Source organism: Bombina bombina, chromosome 9, assembly GCF_027579735.1.
Source record: "Bombina bombina isolate aBomBom1 chromosome 9, aBomBom1.pri, whole genome shotgun sequence".
Taxonomy (NCBI): domain Eukaryota; kingdom Metazoa; phylum Chordata; class Amphibia; order Anura; family Bombinatoridae; genus Bombina; species Bombina bombina.
The window spans coordinates 13074787-13099318 of record NC_069507.1 but is presented as its reverse complement, the minus strand read 5'-3'; the positions used below and the strand labels follow the sequence as shown (position 1 = coordinate 13099318).

General features: G+C 33.3%; 1 protein-coding gene across 1 annotated transcript in view; it reads right to left on the bottom strand.

The window, feature by feature from the left end:
• LOC128640024 (uncharacterized) overlaps window positions 1–24051 on the bottom strand; it is a 54018-nt gene extending 29967 nt beyond the window's left edge. The window contains exon 1 of the mRNA XM_053692326.1: window positions 23912–24051. Coding sequence (XP_053548301.1) covers window positions 23912–24051 — 140 coding nt within the window. The remainder of the gene's footprint in view (window positions 1–23911) is intronic.
• Window positions 24052–24532: the final 481 nt, after the last annotated feature.

Below are 24532 nucleotides of genomic sequence, written 5' to 3'. Positions count from 1 at the left end.
CCAGGTTTTTCGGCAAAATACTGCGTCTACGCTATGATGGAGGACACCACTAAACAAATTTTGGATATACAAATAGTACAAGTCACAGAGGCTACTTCGTCAGTGCTTATGGAGGTCAAAGCTTTTCGTCGTGCCATAAACAGCCTTCTCAACCAAGGATTACTAACAGTGGTGGTTGCAACTGATCGACACGTTAGTATCCAAAAAATATTACGAGAAGAATATAAGAACATTAACCACCAATATGACATCTGGCACTATACGAAAAGCCTGAAGAAGAAACTCCATAGTGTCAGTAAGAAAAAATCTTGTGCTGAACTTGCAAAATGGATACCTTCAATAGCAAACCACCTATGGGCATGCAGCGTTTCATGTGAAGGTGATACAGAAAAAATGTTAAAGCAATGGAAATCCTGTCTTTACCATGTTATGAATATACATACATGGATGGATGATGGAATTGAAACCGGATGCCATCATGAGGATTTACCGTCCGAAAAAGAAAGAGATAGAAAGTGGCTTTCCAAACAGTCAGAATCTTTCCATGAACTTGAAAAAATAATTTGTAATGAACAAACGCTTAACGACATAAGCCATCTAAACCTTTTTTGCCACACAGGTAAACTGGAAGTCTTTCACAGTTTTGCATTAAAATATCGACCAAAAAGAATTCATTTTAAGATGGACGGGATGGAGGCAAGGTCAAAACTGGCTGCACTTGCAAACAATAGAAATTCACATAGAGTATAGGCAATGGTGACGAACCCCACTCCACACACCGCTAGTTATGGTAAATTGAAATTCCTGCCTTATTTCCCAAAAAGCAAAAAGGAGTGGATGGTTCGACCAGTTTACGAGGACATGGACTTAGATCATATATACATCATGAATACAGAGGTATTGAATCTTGTGGAAGGCAAATCCACTCATACCTGGGAGTCCAAAAACAAGCAGTTACCTTCAAACATTGCATCAACCCCAAGGCCAGATAAAAAACTTTTTTTTTCCAAATACTTTTTATTAAGAATCCAGATGATACTCTCTACAACAATGTATATATAAAATTACAGGACATGTACATTTCTCTATTACATTGCCAAGGCACATGACAAATACAGTCTCTGTATATATTGTCAAAGCATGTAATTTTAAAAGTGTGAAGAGATTATTACCGACTCATCGTACCATACATCTTGGATTCAAATTTTCGATTAAACTTAACAAAGTAATAAAACCTAAAAAAAACTAAAAAAAAAAAGGAAAACATAAAGAAAAAGACAGATAAAAAACTTTTGATTGAGAAACACATTTCAAGATTCGGTCTAAAAAAAGATTAAAAATTGATTTTTAAAGTTCATTGAAAAATGAACATTAACAGTACATTTTTTGTTCAAATTTTTGTGTCGTTTTTTTTCGATAACATAATAAACATTATTTTAAAAAAAAAATTTGTTCTATATATTTGCTTTAATTTTGAAGTTGGTTAATTTTTGAACATCATTTTTAAAACATTTAAGTTGATTCTTTAAAATAAATAATTATTTTAAATTCAACTGTTATATATTGTTCATTTATTAACATAAATTATCTGATGGAATGTTTAATTCTTTTTTTTTTTAACAATATTTTTATTACATATATTTATTAATAAGATTTTAAAAAATCAACACTGTAAAATAAAAATTAAAATAGATTTAATATTTTTAAAATTTTTATTAATTTCACATGTGTAGTAAATAATATATATATATATTGTGTTTATTATAATTAAAAATCGCAAGATATAAAATTCAAACATATATTTTTGTGTAAAATATATAACAACATATAAAAACATTTTTTTTTTTATTATAAATGAGAAAAAATTAACTAAAATAAAAAAAAAAATTAAATATAGGATATATTGAATCAATTATTCCAAAATCATTTCAAACGCTGGACCATCATCCTCTGGGTAGTGAAATCCAACATAGATATTATCAGGGGCTGGAAAAAAAAACCTGATGCTGTTTACTACACATGAAGGAATTGGTCTTCTGTGTTTAGGACCCAATCTACCGTATATCCAAGTTGAGAACCCTCTGTAGGCCATTTTCCAAAAACTTCTAAAAAAAAATAAAAGGATATATTAAAATATATATATTTAAAGTATTTTAATTATTAGTATTTTGTTTATCTAATATATATAAATATCTCAAATAAAATAAATATGAGCTATAATCTTATTTTTTAATACAGCAATATATTTATATATATATCATTTAAAAAAAAATGTATAGATATATAAATATTTACATATAGTGATATATATATATATATATATATAGTTTATAATCTGTATACATTTAAATATATATATATATATATATATTTATATATATTTTGTTTTAATTTTTTATATGTATATATATATATATACAAATATATATATCAAAGCTGAAGAAAATTAAAAATAAATAAGCAGTCCATAAATAGATAATTAAAAATGCACAATGTGCCAAAAATTTAAAAACAGTGAGTAATGAAAACTAAACTCTACATAATTTTACAAATTTTTAATTCTTAAAAAAATATATATTTTTTTGGATGATTGACCCCTTCATCAGACATAGAAAAAAAAATGTAATATGATATTTTGGTATGTATGACGAAGTTATACACTGCTTAAAAAAGGAAGTGTAGATAGAGAGAGAGAAATGTTTTTGTTGTAATTAAAAAAAAATTTTTTTTTAAAAAGCAATCTTACTTAAATTGAAAACAATAGATATAACAAAGTTCCATATATATATATATATATATATATATATATATATATATATATATATATATATATATATATATATATATATATAATAAAATAATTTGTTTTATAGATATCTTAAAAATGTGGTTAACATAGAGATTGAAAAATGGTATATATAGAATATAAATATAAATGTTTATTATAAATATATATAAATATATATATGCGTTTGGCAATTTTTACGATAGACACTTAAAAATTATTTATTGAAAAATAGTAATAGAGGATTAAGACTTGTAAATAGAGTTGTTAATAAAAATAGATGTTAGATGGATGAAAAAACAAATGTTGTATATAAATATAAAAATATTATTTGGATCCATATAAAGCAAGTATAAAATAAAGTTTTGGAAACAGACTACTATATTTCTTATAGATAGATGTCTAAAAAAAAAAGATTAAGAGATAGAGAGAGCAAAAGAGAGTTTGAATGAGCCAATAATTTATATTTTTTAGGTATGTATAGGCATTTGTTAAAAATGCTGTAATTTAAAAAAAAAATAATAAAAATGTATATGTGTTTGGTGATAACTCATAATATATATATATATATATATTTTATATTTATATATATATATATATATATATATATATATAATTTTTCAAATATAAAATCCGTGTGAGTAAAATAATGCTGCACTCAATAGTCTTGTCGAAAATGTTTCTTTATTATATACAAACGACAGTGTTCATCACACAAATACCACCAGACGTTTTTGTGCACCTCTGGCACCTTTATCAATGGGTCTGCTTCTAATCATCCAACAAATGATCGTTTGACGCTATTTGTGTTATTAACACTGTTGTTCGTATTAACTAAAGAAAAATTTTCTACAACAACAGTGAGTGCACCTTTATTTTACTCACATGGAGTGAATACTAAAAATTTTCTGTATTATGTATGAAGAACCAAGGCAATTGTATTGTGACTAATGGACTGAACCTTATTTTTAAACGTTATATATATATATATATATATATATATATATATATATTTAGATATATATATATATACAATATATGTGTTGTATGAACAATAAATATATATCTATATTTACCTTTGAGATAATTTTTCTGATATTAAAGATCTCATTGGAACATAGCTTCCGGTCATGTCGGATACCCGTTGAAGGAATTGTTCATTAGTTTCCTGTATGTGGTTTGGGTGTTCGCAAATGCAAGATTTCCCTTCTGGAATATGATAAGAAATATCTGGGTTTTCCTTACAGCAAAAGGATTCAATAATGGTTGTCATGAGTTTGCAATTCCCACATAGGCACCATGATAGATCGTGAAGACGTTCATCATCCTCTGTGTTATCTTGATTGGTTTCTGATCCCTCGGATTCACTAATATTGTCATTATCAATAATAGACCTATTCCGAAGTGGATCAAATTGGTGTGATTGGGAAACATCGATGACACTAGTCTCCCTTTTCTTTTTTTCCAAGAAATCACGCATCTGTAATAAATACATATAATTATTAATATTATTTTATGCCATTTGATTGCATAGATTCTATGTTTAAAGATTATTTTTGTTAATATAATAAAAGGTACACTGAACACCCATTTTTTCTTTAACGAATATTATATAAAACACAAGTTTATCAAGCTTTATAATTTATTAAAAATAAGAAATTTTAAAAATAGATATTGCTAGACTTTTTAAAAAAAATAGTAAATATAGAAATATATGTTTTATAGTTTTATAGTTTTGTAAGACTATGGACTTCACTTTTTAAAGGATGGTTGAATTTCTGAACCAATCAGCAAAAAAAAAAAAAATGGTCGTGAATATAAAAATACCTTCATGCATTTCAAACAATGTTAACAATAGAATGAATCCAAATGTACAAATTTATAACTTTATATAGTGGCTTACAATGTCATGCTCTCTCTGAATCAATAATAATTGAAAAAAATTATAGTCTACATCTAATGAAGATTTGATTGCAATGTTAAAAGCTAAAAATTAAAATAAAAAAATAATTGAATAAACAATATTACCAGTTCCGCAACCTCTTGATCACACATTTTCATTAAGGTTCGTTTTCTTGGGTTTAGTCCCGAACCAGCCATATTGATAACCTAAAATATTGATTACAAAAAAAAAAAAAATTCTATAAAGTATTTAAATAAATTTAGAAAAAATTTAGAAATTTCATACATTTGAAGAATAAACACTTCTATTTTTTTTGTTTAATAATAGATGTAGTTAAAATAAAATAATTTTTAAAATACTTTTAAAAATTTTAAGTCTATGCAAAAATTTTTTTAAAAATCGTAATTAATAGAATTATTATGTTCAAAGTAATTGTATGCAATACTTTCTTTAATTGGTGTTTTCTGTTTTAATTGGTCTATTTGCCTGTGCTTGTGTGTACTAACCTTTTTTTAAACCATAAAATGGGAGTTAAAATATAAAATAAATTCAAATATTGTAATAAATTTTTTATTCAAAGTTATATTTTAATAAAGCACATAAATTTATTGATATTATCTTATAGCAGGGAAAGGCACAGACAAATACTGTGGTGGACAATTTAAAAAGTACAGACCTTATTAAAGGACAACAAGGTACATTTGAAATTAAAAACTATTTTATAGCGCTGGTTGTTAATATACTGATACAGATACCACTGACCCTATAACGATCCCTTCTCTGACTATACCCATGGACCAGTGTCATTACTGTTTCATTATGTAGTGCTTTGTTTTATTATATTGATGCAGATACCACTGATACTATAAGCAGGCTTCCTCTGGCTATACCCATGAGCCAGTGTCACTACTATATCATTATATAGTAATGGGTCTTATTATAATGATGCAGATAACACTGATCCCATAACCAGCCCTCCTCTGGCTATACCCAGATGTGGCAGTGTCACTACTGTGTCATTATATAGTGCTGGAAGGTATTATAGGGTTGCAGATACAACTGATCCTATAACCAGCCCTACTCTGGCTATACACATATGCCAGTGTCACTACTGTGTCATTATATAGTGCTGGGTGTTAATATACCAATGCAGATACCACTGATTCTATAACCAGCCCTCCTCTTGAAATGTAACCACGTGCCAGTTTCACTATTGTGTCATTCTATAGTGCTGGCTGTTATTATACTGATGCAGATACCGCTTATTCTATAACCAGTCCTCCTCTGGAAATACCAATGTGCCAGTGTCACTACTGTGTCATTATATAGTGCTGGGTGTTATTATACCAATGCAGATAACAATGATTCTATAACCAGCCGTCCTATGGAAATATACACTTGTGCTAGTGTCAATATTGTGTCATTATATAGTGCTGGGTCTTATTATACACATGTAGATACCACTGACTTTATAAACAGCCCTTGTCTGGCTATACCCATATGCCAGTGTCAATACTGTGTCTTAGTATAGAGACAGGTGTTATTATACACATGCAGATACAGCAGTATTTAAATACGGCTTTATTTATTCCATAACTTATCACTCAATATTGCTAGTAGTGTCTTGGAAAGTGACTAAGTTTATTAATACTACATATATTTTTATTTTAATTCCTATAATTGAATTATAAAAAAAAGGATATACTATGGTTGTGGTGGACACTGCAAGGGCTAGTCACAAACACCAGTGTCCATATACGGACACCTTGACTATCCATGTCTTATAGTATTTTTAATTTTACACTAACATTGCACATTTTTTGAAAGTAATAAGCTATCCATAAATTGTAATAATAATAACATCCGATATTTTATTCACATTGCTACTGTTTTTGTAAACTGATCCTTTCATATGCAACATAAGGGGGATGGGGGAGTCTATGAGTTTAAAATCACAATGTTATTTTCATAATACTTTTAAAAAAGTCAAAATAAAATTTTTAAAAACATTTATAACATACATTATAAACAGATGATTTTTATATCACTATTTGTGCCTAATATTTAGAACACCGTTTTTTTAAAATTTTTTATAAGAACATGACTTTATATTGGACTATATAAGTATATTATTTGTATTGTGAAAAAAATAATTTATAAGAAGGAAAATATATATAAAATTAAACAAAAATGGTATATATTTAAAACGAAATAAAATTGTAAAATAGTTTAAGATAATTAATTAGATTTTGAAAGGGGGATATGTAAATGAGAAGATAGAGTGTAGATAGAAAGATATATGAAATCGATGTTTATAATATATAACTATTTGAAACGTGAAAGTTTAAAATTGTTATAATTTGAATTGATATTCAAACTAATTATACAACACTCTCCATGTTTTCATAAAGAAAACAAATATAATAATATATGTTTTTCATACCGAGTAACCTTTTTCAAGAACCCTGATTAAATGTAATTGAAATTTGATTATCTGATTTAAAAAAATTCACCATTGTTTAGTGATAAATCTTAACGCCCTGTCCCTGAAAACATTGTTATCTATATTGCACAACTTTTCTTTTTAGTTTGAGTTTATAAAGTGATTTAATTGTGCCTGAACACAGTGTTATCAATATGTGACACATCTCCTTTTTGTTTTTTGTGTTTTTTTAAAAATATCTTTAATTTTGCAAGGACACAGCGTTATCTTTATTTGTGAGACATCTACAGATTTTGTCTCATTGTGTTAAAAATAGATTTAATTATGCATGAACACTGTGTTATCTATAAGTCTAACATCTATTGTATTTTGATTTGTTTAGAATACAGATTTGAAAAGCTTTTGATGAGAGGCAGCACTCCGGCGCAATTTTTTATTAAAATATATTTATTTATATAGCCTGATGGACGAGTAGCTTACAATGAAATTTTAAAAATAGATAAAGAAAAAAATGAAAATAAAAAATATATAAGTGTTTAAAAAAACCTAAATTCATTTTGGATATATAGAGCAAAAGATTAAAGGACAAAGAAAATTATCTTTGTTATGAGAGAGTTAGAATGAGAGTAGAACATAAAGATATTAATTGCCAATAATTATCTTTTTTTAATCTAAAATTTGGTCAAATCAAAAATAGAAATGAATTTAAATTAAAACAAAAAAAAATATTAATTTGTCAGCTAGCTCACAGTAGCGATATTTTGAAAATTTTAGCAATTATAAATCAATGTAAAGAATTGATATTTATATACCTGCAGAAAAAAATAATATTCATTGAAATATATATATAGAATGTACAGTATATTTATATGAACTTTAAAAACATTGAGACATAAATAATATAATTAAAATTCTTATTGAACATCTATCTATCTAAATCCATTATTAGTCAGTTTTCGTTGTAAATAAATTGATTCTCATAATGTATATTACGCTTCAAAAACATAATATACAAAATACACAAGTTAGCATAATAATGTGAGTAAATTACGCTAGTTGGATGTTAATCGTCATAATCTAAATCAATTGCAAGATAAACTTATAAAGTTAGGAATTCATCAAGCAATATATATTTGTTTTTGGGGGCAATATAGTATTTGGTTTGATGGTGTGATCTAATATTATTTCACAATTTTCAATTATGCAACGCTAGCGCATTGGAAAGAGCGAGCGATACTTACTTGCAATCGCTCTGCTTGTCTTGGAAATAATGAAATTGAAGACGTTTTGCGCATGCGAGACTCGAGGACGAGCATGGAGTATGCGACGTCATCGGGTTGTTCACGCATGCGCATTTGAAGAAAGTGACGTGCCGAACAACAATCCTGATGCCCCGGGGAAGAAAATAACAAGCAGACAGAGAAGTGTCAATCAAAAACGAAGAGTGGGACAAATAATGCAGGCGGAGGAATCGGCGAAAATAATCGTTAGTAAAATTAAATATATTTACTTTAATTTACATATTTAGAAAATATGATGAATGAGACTAGGGTTTATTTGTGCCATTATATACTTTGATGTAGAGATGTTTGGTTAACTTTACATGCACTTTAATGGGTGCTATTCAGTTAGAAGCCATTACCAAAAACCAGGCTAAACAACAAAGTGAGCCTAACCTGGTATAATGGAGTCAGGATTATCCTAGTGCGGACCTGATCACTAGTCAAAAAGAAGACCCCATTATAGGCATCTTCTATAAACACATAGAAGATCCTGAAAGCAACCCCCTCTCAAAAGAGGACGGTATTAGCAAGGAAGATCTTAGAATCTTAGTGGAATCCAGATCACAATTCAAGTTACAGGATGGTTTGTTAATTAGAACCTCCAAAACTGCCATCCAGCAATGGGTGGTACCTACAAAGTTCAGAGGTCTCATGCTTCAACATGCCCATGATGCTCTCACATCCAGCCATTGTGGTGCCAAACGCACGTATGAAATATTGCGTGATTACACCTTTTGGTTGCACATGTTGAAGGATGTTCAAACCTACTGTCAAGGTTGTTTAATCTGTCCACAGTTCCAACCCACTGCGCCAATGCATAGAGCGCCATTGCAGAAAATGGGGGTGGTAATTCCATGGTCAGATACACACATTGATTTTATTGGTCCATTAACTAGGTCATTTAGAGGTAACAAATACATGTTAACAGTGACATGCCAGTTCACTAAATGGGTAGAGTGCATCAGTGCACTTAACAATAGTGCTGAAACATGCGCAGCATTGCTCATCAACCACGTGTTTTCCAGATTTGGTTTACCCCAGCGAATCAAATCTGATCGGGGGACCCACTTCACTAGCAAAGTAATGGCCAAAATGTGGAAAATACTAGGGGTCAAAAGAAAACTCCATATTGCATATAAAGCTGCCTCTAGTGGCAGTGTAGAGAGTTACAACCAATCCATTGTAAAAATCCTCAAAAAGTTTGTGAGTGAAACAAGTAAAGACTGGGATGTAAAATTACCTCTAGTCCTAATGGCATTAAGAGCAAAGATGTCACCTTTTGAGTTGATGACTGGTTGTCAGACTCAGAAACGATAGCTAGTAATGAGATTTATATAATGAGTTGTGTGAACCACAGCTGCTGAGAATCATACTTGTACTAAAAAATATGAATGATTGTAGCAGAATGAAATATTGCTATGTGACATAAACTATCATGAGTGATAGTGTCAAACAGCACATTTAACAGTCAGCAAGGTTGATATTAGGGGAATAGGTGAAAAAACACTATTGCTATCACATGTGTTTGGTATTAACACTGCTTTTATATAGCAGTGTCTCTCACTGTGAATCCCAAATAAAAAAAGAACACACTTACAAGTACTTGTGAAAAATAATTATCATAAAGCACAGCTATGCAGCGGATAAATGTTGATCAACTTATTCATATATATATATATATATATATACAGGCAAAAAATTGGTGTATGTGCACTCTCACCAACGTTCAACAACTACCAGGGTGCTGTACGGTGAATGATAAAAAAGCAAAAAAGAAGCACTCACTGGATTTTCATCAAAAAGTGACCAGAAACTACATTAAATTTCTGGTCACTTTTTGATGAAAATCCAGTGAGTGCTTCTTTTTTGCTTTTATATATATATATATATATATATATATATATATATATATATATATATATATATATATATATATATGTGGTATTTTGAGAGGATAAGAGAAATGTGCACAACAAAAGAAAAACTGACAGGTTGCTCTTTAGGGTGAACTGAAAATACAGGCTGTAGCAGTAAGAACAAACTTGTAACAACTGAACTTTTAAAAGTACCTGAGTGGAAGTTAATACTCTAGAGAGTGAGGTCTGGAATCCGGTATAGAGAACCCCAGTGGGGAGTAAGCTGGTCCGGTGTAGAGAGCTTGATCAGGGCTCAGGTAGTTCTGTTGATGGTGTGTGATTCAAAGTAGATCCGGTACTCAGAGAGAGGCTGTGCAGGCAAGGTTCAGAGAGGAGCAGGGAAACAGGCAAGGCTCAGGATAATACCGTTTAGCTACCACTGGGTGGCAGACGGTCAATAACAAGCAATGTAGGATAGTAGATTAGAGGTTTTATAGAGAAAGTTGTTAATCAGAGTTTATTATTTAAAGGGACAGGTACATCGATATGCCTTGCAGCAGTGAGCCTGACAGTATCCCCCCTTCTAGGAGCAGCTCCGGTGCTCAGGATGCGGCCGATCCGGGTTCCTCCTATGGAAAAGCAACACCAGTCGAGGTGCAGAGATGTTACTAGCAGGTTCCCAGGAATCGTGCTCCGAAGAATACCCTTTCCAACTGATAAGATATTGCAACACCCCTCGGAACAACCGGGAATCAAGAATTGCTCGAACTTCATATTCGGTAGTAGGGTCTATTGAGATCTGAGGGACAGAATCCGAAGGAACGTTTCTTAAAGCCTTGTAGGGCTTTAGAAGGGACACATGGAAGGTAGGGTGTACCTTCATGCTGTCCGGCTTCATCCAGCATTCACGTTGAGTATTCGGGTGATAGGATAGGGTCCCAGGAATAAAGGAGAGAATTTCTTTGAAGGAGTGTTGAGCTTCAGGTTTTTTGTGGATAACCAGACGAGGTCACCTACAGCATACAGGGGCGGTTTTCTTCTTTTCCTATCGTAAAACTTTTTTTGTGTTTCCTTTGCTGATTCAATTGTAGCAGAGAAGCTGGCAGAGATGGCATCGGAGAGTTCAGATAAACCTGGGAAAGTGGTACGGTTATCGGGGTGTAGATGAAACCTGGGGTGGAAACCGTAGTTCGCGAAGAATGGTGTAGTCCCAGTGGAGGTATTGATAGTGTTATTAAATGAAAATTCAGCATATGGAAAATGTTGGGACGATGTGTTTTGTTGATCAGAGCAGTACAGCCGTATATATTGTTCGATCCATTGGTTACATCGCTCTGTCTGTCCGTTGCTTTGAGGATGATATGCAGTAGTGAGTCTCTTGTCAATCATAAATAATTCGCAAAACTTCGTCCTTAACCTGCTAGAGAATTGACTGCCTCTGTCGCTCAAGATAGTAGTAGGAAGGCCATGGTGTTTGAAGACATGTTTTATGAGTAATTGGATGGTTTCCATGGCAGTAGGCAATTTGTGATATGAAATGAAATGTGCCATTTTACTGAATAGGTCTACTACTACTAAAATGGTATTAAAGTTGTTCGATACAGGTAGGTCTACTATGAAATCAAGTGCTATTTCTGACCATGGGATTGATGGAGTAGGTAAGGGCAGTAGAAATCCATAGGGTGCTTGTTTTGTTGATTTGGAAACGGTGCATTTGTGACAGGATGTTACATATTGGTTTATTTCACTGGCCATGTTAGGCCACCAGTAGGATCTCTTTGCGAGTTCTAGTGTCTTTTTCATTCCCGCGTGTCCAGCGAGCGAAGAATCGTGGACGGTTTGAAGAACCATTTGTCTACGAGTTGGAGGAATGTACAACTGATCTTGGTGGTAGTATAATTTATCCTTTCTCTTGTGCAGGAGCGATAATGGTTTTGTTTGATCCTCCATTTGTTCATGTAGTAGCTGTGGTTTGAAGTCACAGATAAAAGAAACGAACCTGTCTTTAGGGATTAGGCTGGTATCAGGTATAGGCTTCCGTACATAACAGGGTAACGTGGAGAGGGCGTCTGCTTTATGGTTCTGACTTGCTGGTCGATATACTATCTGATAATTAAATCTGGTGAGGAATAAATTCCACCTTACTTGCCTGGAGGAGAGGGTCCTAGTGCTTTTCAAGTACTGTAAATTTCTATGGTCCGTATAGATCAATATAGGAACACTTGTACCCTCGAGTAGGTGCCTCCAATGCTCGAGTGATAGTTTAATGGCTAACATTTCTTTTTCCCCAATGGGGTAGTTCTGTTCAGCAGAATTCAGTGATCGAGAGAAAAAAGCAACAGGATGGAGAGGTTGTTTTAAGCCTTTTCTTTGTGAAAGAACAGCACCCACAGCAACGTCCGAGGCATCGGCCTCCAGTATAAATTGATACTCTGGATTAGGAAACCTAAGGATAGGAGCGGTAGTGAACTTTAGTTTTAACAGCTCAAAAGCTTCCTGTGCTGCGGGGTTCCATCTAAAAGGTATGCTAGTCCTTGTTAGCATCGTTAATGGTTTAGTGAGGGCAGAGAATTTTTTTATGAATTTGCGATAAAAATTTGCAAAGCCCAGGAAACTTTGGACTTCTTTTCTAGACTTAGGGACAGGCCAATCTTTAATGATTTGTATTTTTGATTCCTCCATATGTATACCTGAGGAACTGATGATATACCCAAGAAAAGCTATGGTCTGAGAATTGAATATACACTTCTCTGGTTTGACATACAGGTGGTTTTCCCTTAAACAAGATAGGACTTGTCTGACGTGTAGAACGTGTTCAGAGAGTGTTTTAGAGTATATTAATATATCGTCTAGATATATGACTATATAAACATCTAAGATATCTCTGAAGAGATCATTTATTAAATACTGGAAAGTGGCCGGGGCATTACAGAGCCCGAACGGTATGACTGTGTATTCATAGTGGCCGTATCGGGTCCTGAACGCCGTTAACCACTCGTCGCCACTTCGCACTCTGATTAAATTATACGCCCCCCGAAGGTCCAATTTCGTAAAGAACTTGGCCCCTTCTAACCTCTTGATTAACTCTGGGATTAGGGGCAAAGGGTATCTGTTCTTTACTGTGATCTTGTTCAATTGTCTATAGTCTATAATAGGCCTTAGGGAGCCGTCCTTGTTTTTTACAAAGAATATTCCGGCTCCCGCCGGTGATGTCGAGGGGCGGATAAACCCTTTCCTTAGGGTTTCCTCTAAATATGATTTTAAATGATCAAGCTCTGTTTTAGAGAGGGGAAAAATGTGCCCACAGGGAATCTCTGCTCCAGGTATTATGTCTATAGGGCAGTCGTACTTCCTATGGGGAGGTAAACTCTCTGACTCAGTTTTGTTAAATAAACCCATAAAATCCCTGTATTCATCGGGTATTTGGTTCTCAGTATCTGCCTGGGGAGTGAGTAGGATAGGCATAGGGAAACATGTGGTAGTGCAGTATCTAGAATTGAAGCTGAGAGAGAGTGTTTCCCAGGATATTTTGGGGTCATGTAGACTCAACCACGTTAAACCCAGGATAACAGGGGAAACTGGTGAAGAAATGACATTGAAAGACATATATTCCCTGTGATGGTCAGTCGTGGATACTAAAAGGGGTATTGTTTGATATTCAACTGGACCTGAGGAAAGGATCTTACCATCTATACCACGCAAATAAATAGGAGATTTTTTGTGCACAAGTGGTATTTTATTATTATAGGTGAATTCCTTATCAATATAGGAGGCGGTTGCCCAAGAGTCAATAATGGCTGGAACTTTGACCCGTAGAAGATCCCACTGTAATAGAAGATTAATTTTACAATAGGTTGTGGGGGAGTCATAAGTATTACAGCAGGATAAGGTTGAATAGTTCTTACCCTTTCGTTGTCTCAGCAAGGAGGGGCAGTCTTTTACAGTATGTTCTTCTGAAGCACAATATAAACACAGGTTGTTTTCTCGTCTTCTATTTTTCTCTTGGGTAGATAGGGGTCCTTTTAGGAACCCGATATCCATAGGTTCAGCTGTTGATTTACTAGAGGCCTGAGGTGTAGCAGTGTTATAGTGCTTTTTGTAGTGTGTGTCCTGATAAGACCTTTCATGCATGCGTTCTCTGAGACGTCTGTCTATAGTAATGGTTAGATTTATAAGCCCCTCTAAAGTGGGAGGTAAGTCTATGCGAGACAGCTCATCTTTAATAGGGTCAGATAGACCGATTCTAAACTGGTTTTTAAGAGATACATCATTCCACTGGGAATCTTTTGCCCATCTTTTAAAGTCAGAGATGTACTCTTCTACAATTCTTTTCTTTTGTTTCAGAGCCCTAAGAGCTGTCTCAGCAGTCTGTTGTTTGAACGGGTCTTCATATAATTGACCCATAGCTGTTAGGAAGGCATCAAGTGAGTTCAATATAGTGTCGTTTGTCTCAAAAAAGGTATTAGCCCATGTACGGGGCTCACCTCTCAAGAAAGAAATGATAGTCAGGACACGTGACCTATCATTTGGGTAGGTTTGTGGTTTCATTGTGAAAAGCAGAAGGCAGGCATTTTTAAAATCTCTATATTGAGATCTGTGGCCAGAAAATTTATCAGGGAGACTTATTGGTGGTTCTGATGTATGCAACTTAGGTTCTATGTATTCTTTAATGTAAGCTTTAAGTGCAGTGTTTCTGCCTTAAGTGTGGATAAGCCCTCTGTTAGTAAATCAACTCTTTACTTTAGATTCTGCATACTTGTAGTCATCTCAGCTGGGTCCATTTTGTATTAATTGGCTTGTTATTCTGTCAGACTCAGATACGATAGCTAGTAATGAGATTTATATAATGAGTTGTGTGAACCACAGCTGCTGAGAATCATACTTGTACTAAAAAATATGAATGATTGTAGCAGAATGAAATATTGCTATGTGACATAAACTATCATGAGTGATAGTGTCAAACAGCACATTTAACCGTCAGCAAGGTTGATATTAGGGGAATAGGTGAAAAAACACTATTGCTATCACATGTGTTTGGTATTAACACTGCTTTTATATAGCAGTGTCTCTCACTGTGAATCCCAAATAAAAAAAGAACACACTTACAAGTACTTATGAAAAATAATTATCATAAAGCACAGCTATGCAGCGGATAAATGTTGATCAACTTATTCATATATATATATATATATATATATATATATATATATATATATATATATGTGGTATTTTGAGAGGATAAGAGAAATGTGCACAACAAAAGAAAAACTGACAGGTTGCTCTTTAGGGTGAACTGAAAATACAGGCTGTAGCAGTAAGAACAAACTTGTAACAACTGAACTTTTAAAAGTACCTGAGTGGAAGTTAATACTCTAGAGAGTGAGGTCTGGAATCCGGTATAGAGAACCCCAGTGGGGAGTAAGCTGGTCCAGTGTAGAGAGCTTGATCAGGGCTCAGGTAGTTCTGTTGATGGTGTGTGATTCAAAGTAGATCCAGTACTCAGAGAGAGGCTGTGCAGGCAAGGTTCAGAGAGGAGCAGGGAAACAGGCAAGGCTCAGGATAATACCGTTTAGCTACCACTGGGTGGCAGACGGTCAATAACAAGCAATGTAGGATAGTAGATTAGAGGTTTTATAGAGAAAGTTGTTAATCAGAGTTTATTATTTAAAGGGACAGGTACATCGATATGCCTTGCAGCAGTGAGCCTGACACTGGTAGAAGAATGGTTCTACCTCAACATCTACTGTACCGTACATCAGACCAGAACTTGATAAATGCTGCCAATACGCATCAATTTGTGGAAAATTTAAGGAAGCACCTGCAATATGCCAAAGGAACATAGAGAAGGCCACAACTGCCGCTAAAACCTATTATGATCTCAAAACATCCAAAAAGGAATATGAAATAAATGATAAAGTTTATCTTTATAACTTTGGAAGAGATCAGGTTAAGGAGAAGAAATTTCTTCCATCATGGAAGGGTCCTTTTGTCATTACTGACAAAATATCTCCAGTTGCCTTTAAAATTAGGATACCTAAAAATGATACTTTTATGGATAAATGGGTCCATAGTAATCAGTTGCGAGCATGCCATCCTAGATCCCAACTACAAGTCATAGAGGGAGAATGAAGTGTCATATCCCCAAATGCACTAAAGAAATATTGTAGTTTAAAGGTGCCTAGCTAGCAAGCATGAGTGCTCAAAAATAATGGACTCTCTTCATAGAAGACTGTATATGATGCATACTGTCAATACACTCAGCAAGTACCACTAACTTTAAGCCAATTCAAATACATGTGTCCTAAATATATTTAAATTGGAAGGGGGAATTATGTCAGGGTATATGTGAATGTCAGTAGATAAAACACACACACACACACACACACACACACACACATATATATATATATATATATATATATATAATAAGATAAAATAAGTATGCAATCTATCAAATATTACATTTGAGCATGCTTATTTTATTGCTGAATACATTCTGTGTATTGCAAATCTGAGGTCAGACATGAGATGCCTTGCTGATTACACATCAGACCCCTCCCCACTCAATATGCTAAATTACATTTGCTCAGATCAAAATCTATGTATAATAAAAGCCCAGTTAGGTAATGACCCCATGTGGAGGTCAGTTGCACTGTCTGCAATGACTCTTTGAAACTTAGCCTTTGAAGCTCAGGAAAATAGTAATTAACACTTACTTGGCAATCAAATGTTAGGTCACAAAGCCTCTGAGAAATTCTGAATACACATTATGAACACATGTCTATACTATAACTTTGAAATTCATTTTAAGTACAACTTATGTATAATTTTCAGTTAAGGTATTCCTCAGTATTGTATAAATGTGTAGTTGTGGATCTGAGAAAAAACCATCTATACATATATTAGATAAATATTTGCTGAATTTAATAAGTAGCTATATAATCAATCTAAAACATTTAGCTGTGTTAGAATAACAGCATTGTTTCTTTCATTTCAGACCTGTGAGAAACCAGTGTTGTCCAATGAAGTATATCATATCTGTGTTTTCATGCACTCAAAATAACACTATCAAGAGATGTACAACAATGTGGGCTATATTTATATTGAAAGGGAATGAGACTCCAATAAGCATATTTTAACATAGAATTGATCATTTACTTGTGTTTGATCTCAAATTGTACATTTTCAATTATATTAAATGGGATATGTATGTTGACCAGATAAGTTTATACTATATTTTTTATGTTTATTTGTGTCTATATATATATATATATATATATATATATATATATATATATATATATATGTATATTTATATGTACACATATAAACACATATTTACAGAAGTATACACATATACACATTTTTTATATACCATTTCCACTCAAATACCTGAAAATAAAAAATAAAACATTTATTCATTTTTAATATTTTATAATGTGTTTTAGTATGTATGTACTGTAAATATTTTACATTTCAATGTTCTTCACATAAGGGAAAATGTTCTATGTCTTTTTTAAATATATATTCATATAGGTATAGATATATAGATTTTACAAAAAATATATCACATATATATATATATATATCTATATATAAATATAGATATATATTTAAAAATAAATAGAAAGTTTTCTTCTATGTGAAGAACATTGGAATGTAAAATATTTATGACTACCTTCAGGTTAGCTATATAGGTTGAACACGATGTCAGGTTAGTGTGCGAGTGGTAAGTGTTAGATTTTTTCACTTTGTGTGCTCCATTGACGTCTAGGAGGAGAATAAGTTAGTGTGGTCGCGATATCCAAAGTTCTCAAAATAGCACGTGCCAGCTTTCACTCATGTGCAAACATTTTACTTTCAACTTGTAATATGCGCACTAACCCATGCTCGTTAAAAGTTCACACTGGCAGTGTTTTTGCACGAGAGTTAAAGCATTAAATATTGCACCACTTGTAATCTGCAAGTATATGTTCTATAGTTTGTCGGTATATACCAGGGTTATAAATATAATTTGTTTATATTATTCTTTAAAATAACCTCCAATTAAATTATATATACGAAACAATTGAAATAAATATTTATTCCTGAATTCTTGAGATTAGTTAAATTTATAAAAATAAAGTATATTTAATAAACATTTTAAGGTGAGATTTTTAAACTGCAGCACTATTTGATGATAAAACTGCATTTCTGGTTGTCTGTTGCCACCTATAGTTCAGAAATGGTATTGCAACCAAAAGATATCTAGCTACTCGGGGAGGCGTTTTCCAAATAACCAATGATATGTTCGGATCCAAGGGCGAATCAGAGACAAGCATCGGTAAGAGCCTATCCAACTATTGTGGGAATGATGAAAGAAAAGGAGGGGTTATATCTTTGATAAGAGCCCCCACATGCTAGACAAAGGACAGATTCAAAGAAGCATAACTTTTGGAGACAAAAATCAATACACAGGTTTTGTGCCAAGTATATTCTCTGCCATTTTGGGACACTTGGACAAAGGAAGATAACAATTTTGAGGCCTGCATCCTTACAATAGTGGACTAAATTCTTCTTAGATGACCCACAAGAAATTCTGAAAGCTGAACACTCATTTGGTTATGTGGTAACGTATGTCTGCTCTATATATAATATTTAAATCAAAAGTATTTTGTTGCTACAGTTAGATTGCAGCTGGTAATTTAAAGAACACAATTGGTATTTTAAATGTATATCCATAGTTCTGTGTAGTTTTAACTAGTCACATGAATGCTAAATAATTTTACTTGCTAGAAAATAATTTGTACTTTATATTTATAAATCAGTTTTACTATTGCGAAATCTCATATAACTGGTTATTGTAGTTAAATTTCTCTGGTGTATTAAATTTATTTGTAGCTATTGTGATATATTTTAAAACTTGTTTTATGGTGGCTAAATAAGAGGTTATTTCAGCTCAGATAAATTGGCATACCAATTGGCTGTTAAAGTATTTTGTTATATTGTTTAACTAAGCATTGTTAAGCTAATAGTCCATATTCTGATATTTGGAGTGAACTAAGCTGGATAATTATAGACTGTGCTGGGATTCTCATGCGTGGGGTTTATTGTAAGTCAGGTTTATTTTAGAGATATGAAATAAATGTGATAACAAAAATCATAAAAGGAAAACCAAATAAAGTTCTGAATCAAGGATATGTCTGTGTCCTCTGGATGAGTTTTTCAGCTTGTTAGCATTCCTCAGTGAGATCCCATAAAAAAGGAAACAGAAAATTGCAACACAGTGTGAATCTGTAACGGCACTTTGAGGAAGTAGTTGTTTTGTAACAAATGACTACTCACATTTGTTGCAGCTTTCCACTAAGCTCATGGATATGCGCACTCCCACTTTATACTGATGGGAAAACAGTACACTAGGCAAAACTTGGATACAAATTTATTTTAAAATATATAAAAGCGTCACATAAGCCTTGATAACACCACAATGTAAGTGTACAAAAGCAGATATGCTGTAACAAATGCTTCAAATCGCCAAACTTGCAAAGAGGTAAATGGATCAGCAGGAGTGTGACCGCCGAAACCTAAACCTTTTTAGTAGCAAGACAATAGCGCTAAGCCCCCAGGTGTCCTGGCTAGTGTAGAGACGCAATAAAACTCAATATAGAACAGTTCAGTTCCGACATACGTTTCGCTGGTATGCTTTGTCATCCTTTACAAAGCATACCAGCGAAACGTACGTCGGAACTGAACTGTTCTATATTGAGTTTTATTGCGTCTCTACACTAGCCAGGACACCTGGGGGCTTAGCGCTATTGTCCTGCTACTAAAAAGGTTTTGGTTTCGGTGGTCACACTCCTGCTGATCCATTTACCTCTTTGCAAGTTTGGCAATTTGAAGCATTTGTTACAGCATATCTGCTTTTGTACCCTTACATTGTGGTGTTATCAAGGCTTATGTGACGCTTTTATATATTTTAAAATAAATTTGTATCCAAGTTTTGCCTAGTGTACTGTTTTCCCATCAGTATAAAGTGGGAGTGCGCATATCCTTGAGCTTAGTGGAAAGCTCCAACAAATGTAAGTAGTCATTTGTTACAAAACCACTACTTCCTCAAAGTGCCGTTACAGATTCACACTATGTTGCAATTTTCTGTTTCCTTTTTTATGGGATCTCACTGAGGAATGCTAACAAGCTGAAAAACTCATCCAGAGGACACAGACATATCCTTGATTCAGAACTTTATTTGGTTTTCCTTTTATGATTTTTGTTATCACATTTATTTCACATTTTTTTCTTTGTGATATTCGGTATATTTATTGTTATTTTAGAGATATATTTTTATGATCTGTCGTATAGAATATTATAACGGAATAAATGTGTATAGCTGATTCATAAGCTAGTCTCTACTTAATATATTTCATTGTGTTTATAAATTTAACTAATCTCAAGAATTCAGGAATAAATATTTATTTCATTTGTTTCGTATATACAATTTAATTGGAGGTTATTTTAAAGAATAATATAAACAAATTATATTTATAACCCTGGTATATACAGACAAACTATAGAACATATACTTGCAGATTACAAGTGGTGCAATATTTAATGCTTTAACTCTCGTGCAAAAACACAGCCAGTGTGAACTTTTAACGAGCATGGGTTAGTGCGCATATTACAAGTTGAAAGTAAAATGTTTGCACATGAGTGAAAGCTGGCACGTGCTATTTTGAGGACTTTGGATATCACGACCACACTAACTTATTCTCCTCCTAGACGTCAATGGAGCACACAAAGGGAAAAAATCTAACACTTACCACTCGCATACTAACCCGACACCGTGTTCAACCTATATAGCTAACCTGAAGGTAGTCATAAATATTTTACATTCCAATGTTCTTCACATAGAAGAAAACTTTCTATTTATTGTTAAATATATATATATATATTTATATATATATATATATATGATATATTTTTTTGTAAAATCTATATATCTATACGTATATGAATATATATTTAAAAATACATAGAACATTTTCCCTTATGTGAAGAACATTGAAATGTAAAATATTTACAGTACATACATACTAAAGCACATTATAAAATATTAAATATGAATACATTTTTTATTTTTTATTTTCAGGTATTTGAGTGGAAATGGTATATAAAAAATGTGTATATGTGTATACATCTGTAAATATGTGTTTATATAAATATATATATATATATATATACACAAATAAACATAAATACGCATGAATACACATATATACATATGTGTATATACATATATATACATATTTAGATATTTATATGTATGTATACATCCAATATAGCCCTTTCCATTCAAACACCTTGTCATTTACCATCTAGGTTTTAACCCTTTACTTTTATTTTTAATATTTATGTGAAAAATTATTATTGATAGTGTATATATGAGTGTAACACTTTATTTAAATGTATGTTGTGTTTGGTGCAACTTTTTATGTAGCCATAACCCTTTATGCGAGGACTTCAGTCATACTAATCTGATGAGCACTTATTCAATCACGTTTACATTCAACTTGTAATATGAGTGCAAGTTAACATGTGCGCAATAATTCAATATTGCGCATGCTAATGTTAGCGCACCACTTTAATATCTCTGGCTCCTTCACTCTGTGTGAATATTCTCATAATAAAATTAAGTCAGAAATCCAACTTTTTGTGGTGACAGCACCAATATCACTTTATTAAACTTGATTTGATATGTTTCCGAAAGGTAAAGATTCATCTTTATCTTTTGTTTATTTGTTAGTATGTGTATGTCATCTACAGATCTGTATGTGTATGTCATCTACTAATCTGTATGTGTAAGTCATCTATAGATCTGTATGTGTATGTTACCTACAGATCTGTATGTGTATGTCATATACTGATCTGTATGTGTATGTCATATACTGATCTGCATGTGTATGTCATCTACTAATCTGTATGTGTAAGTCATCTATAGATCTGTATGTGTATGTTACCTACAGATCTGTATGTGTATGTCATCTACTGATCTGTATGTGTATGTCATCTACTGATCTGTATGTGTATGTCATCTACAGATCTGTATGTGTATGTCATCTACTGATCTGTATTTGTATGTCATCTACAGATCTGTATGTGTATGTCATCTACTGATCTGTGTGTGTATGTCATCTACTGATCTGTATGTGTATGTCATCTACTAATCTGTATGTGTAAGTCATCTATAGATCTGTATGTGTATGTTACCTACAGATCTGTATGTGTATGTCATCTACTGATCTGTATGTGTATGTCATCTACTGATCTGTATGTGTATGTCATCTACTGATCTGTACGTGTATGTCATCTACTGATCTGTACGTGTATGTCATCTACTGATCTGTACGTGTATCTCAGCTACAGATCTGTGTGTGTCTTTTGACTCTGTCATTCTGGGAGTTCTACGCGGAGGCCGTGTTCCGCATTAGTTAAGACTATGAATATTGTCTTGAAGAAGGCCTAAGAAAAGGCCGAAACGTCGACACTATATTTGTATAACTACAATAATAAAAGCTATTTCTTGTATGAAGTCCTGTGAGTGCCCTCCATCTTTACTAACAGTCTATGTATATCATTTGAGGATCGCACCCGGGCACTAGAAGTATTGATGTGGATGGAGTGCTAGGCCACCGGCTACTATATATATATATATATATATATATATATATATATATATATATATATAATACATTTGATATATAAATTATTTTTATGAAAAAAAGTTGAGACTACTAAAGTTAGAGAGTGTCTATTTGTAAATTATGATTTTGTCATCAGTTTATGTGCTAGATTTGCTACAGCTTGCCCTGTGACTAATCTACTTACCCATTGCACACAGTGACACATCTCATTATGTGCCCCTCATCTTGCCCTGTGACTAATGTACTTACCCATTGCACACAGTGACACATCTCATTATTTTCCCCTCATCTTGCCCTGTGACTAATGTACTTACCCATTGCACACAATGACCCATCTCATTATGTGCCCCTCATCTTGCCCTGTGACTAATGTACTTACCCATTGCATACAGTGACACATCTCATTATGTGCCCCTCATCTTGCCCTGTGACTAATGTACTTACCCATTGCACACAGTGACCCATCTCATTATGTGCACCTCATCTTGCCCTGTGACTAATGTACTTACCCATTGCACACAGTGACCCATCTCATTATGTGCCCCTCATCTTGCCCTGTGACTAATGTACTTACCCATTGCACACAATGACCCATCTCATTATGTGCACCTCATGTTGCCCTGTGACTAATGTACTTACCCATGGCACACAGTGACCCATCTCATTATGTGCCCCTCATCTTGCCCTGTGACTAATGTACTTACCCATTGCACACAGTGACACATCTCATTATGTGCCCCTCATCTTGCCCTGTGACTAATGTACTTACCCATTGCACACAGTGACACATCTCATTATGTGCCCCTCATCTTGCCCTGTGACTAATGTACTTACCCATTGCACACAGTGACCCATCTCATTATGTGCACCTCATCTTGCCCTGTGACTAATGTACTTACCCATTGCACACAGTGACCCATCTCATTATGTGCCCCTCATCTTGCCCTGTGACTAATGTACTTACCCATTGCATACAGTGACACATCTCATTATGTGCCCCTCATCTTGCTTTGTGACTAAGAAGCCAAGTAATTCTAGAGCTCTCTGGGCCTCCTCTTTCTGCAGAAATCTAGAATGACAATGAGGTTTGTTTAATTGAGACATTTCCATTCAGCATAAGTGACATTTAAGTGTCCTGAGTGATAGGGACCGAGCTGTATTGAAGAGCATCTGGGGATCTTATAATATTGTCTGAGCTTATTTATTATATTCCTGTGGCCACTGGTTTGTCACAATACAGATGAGACAGGGGCTCTATAGAATCTGCAAATGGGTTTTCACAGTGGGATAAGTTTATACAATCGCACCCCTGTCAGTCCACAAGACAACAAACGGTTTGGGTTTAAATGAATTTACACTGGGAAAACCCATCAGATACTTTGGAGTCAGCTATTCACTCAAACACCAGAATCATGACATTAGATGGATGTAATCGCTCTCTAGCCAGCTCATGTCAGCTGCTTCACACGGGGCAAGTTGGTATTTTTGGGCTGCGATTTTCATTTTAACTATCAAACATTCAGAATTACTGTATCATTATCAGAATTTCCATTGATGAACTTGTAGTTACTGAAAGTGTTTTGTA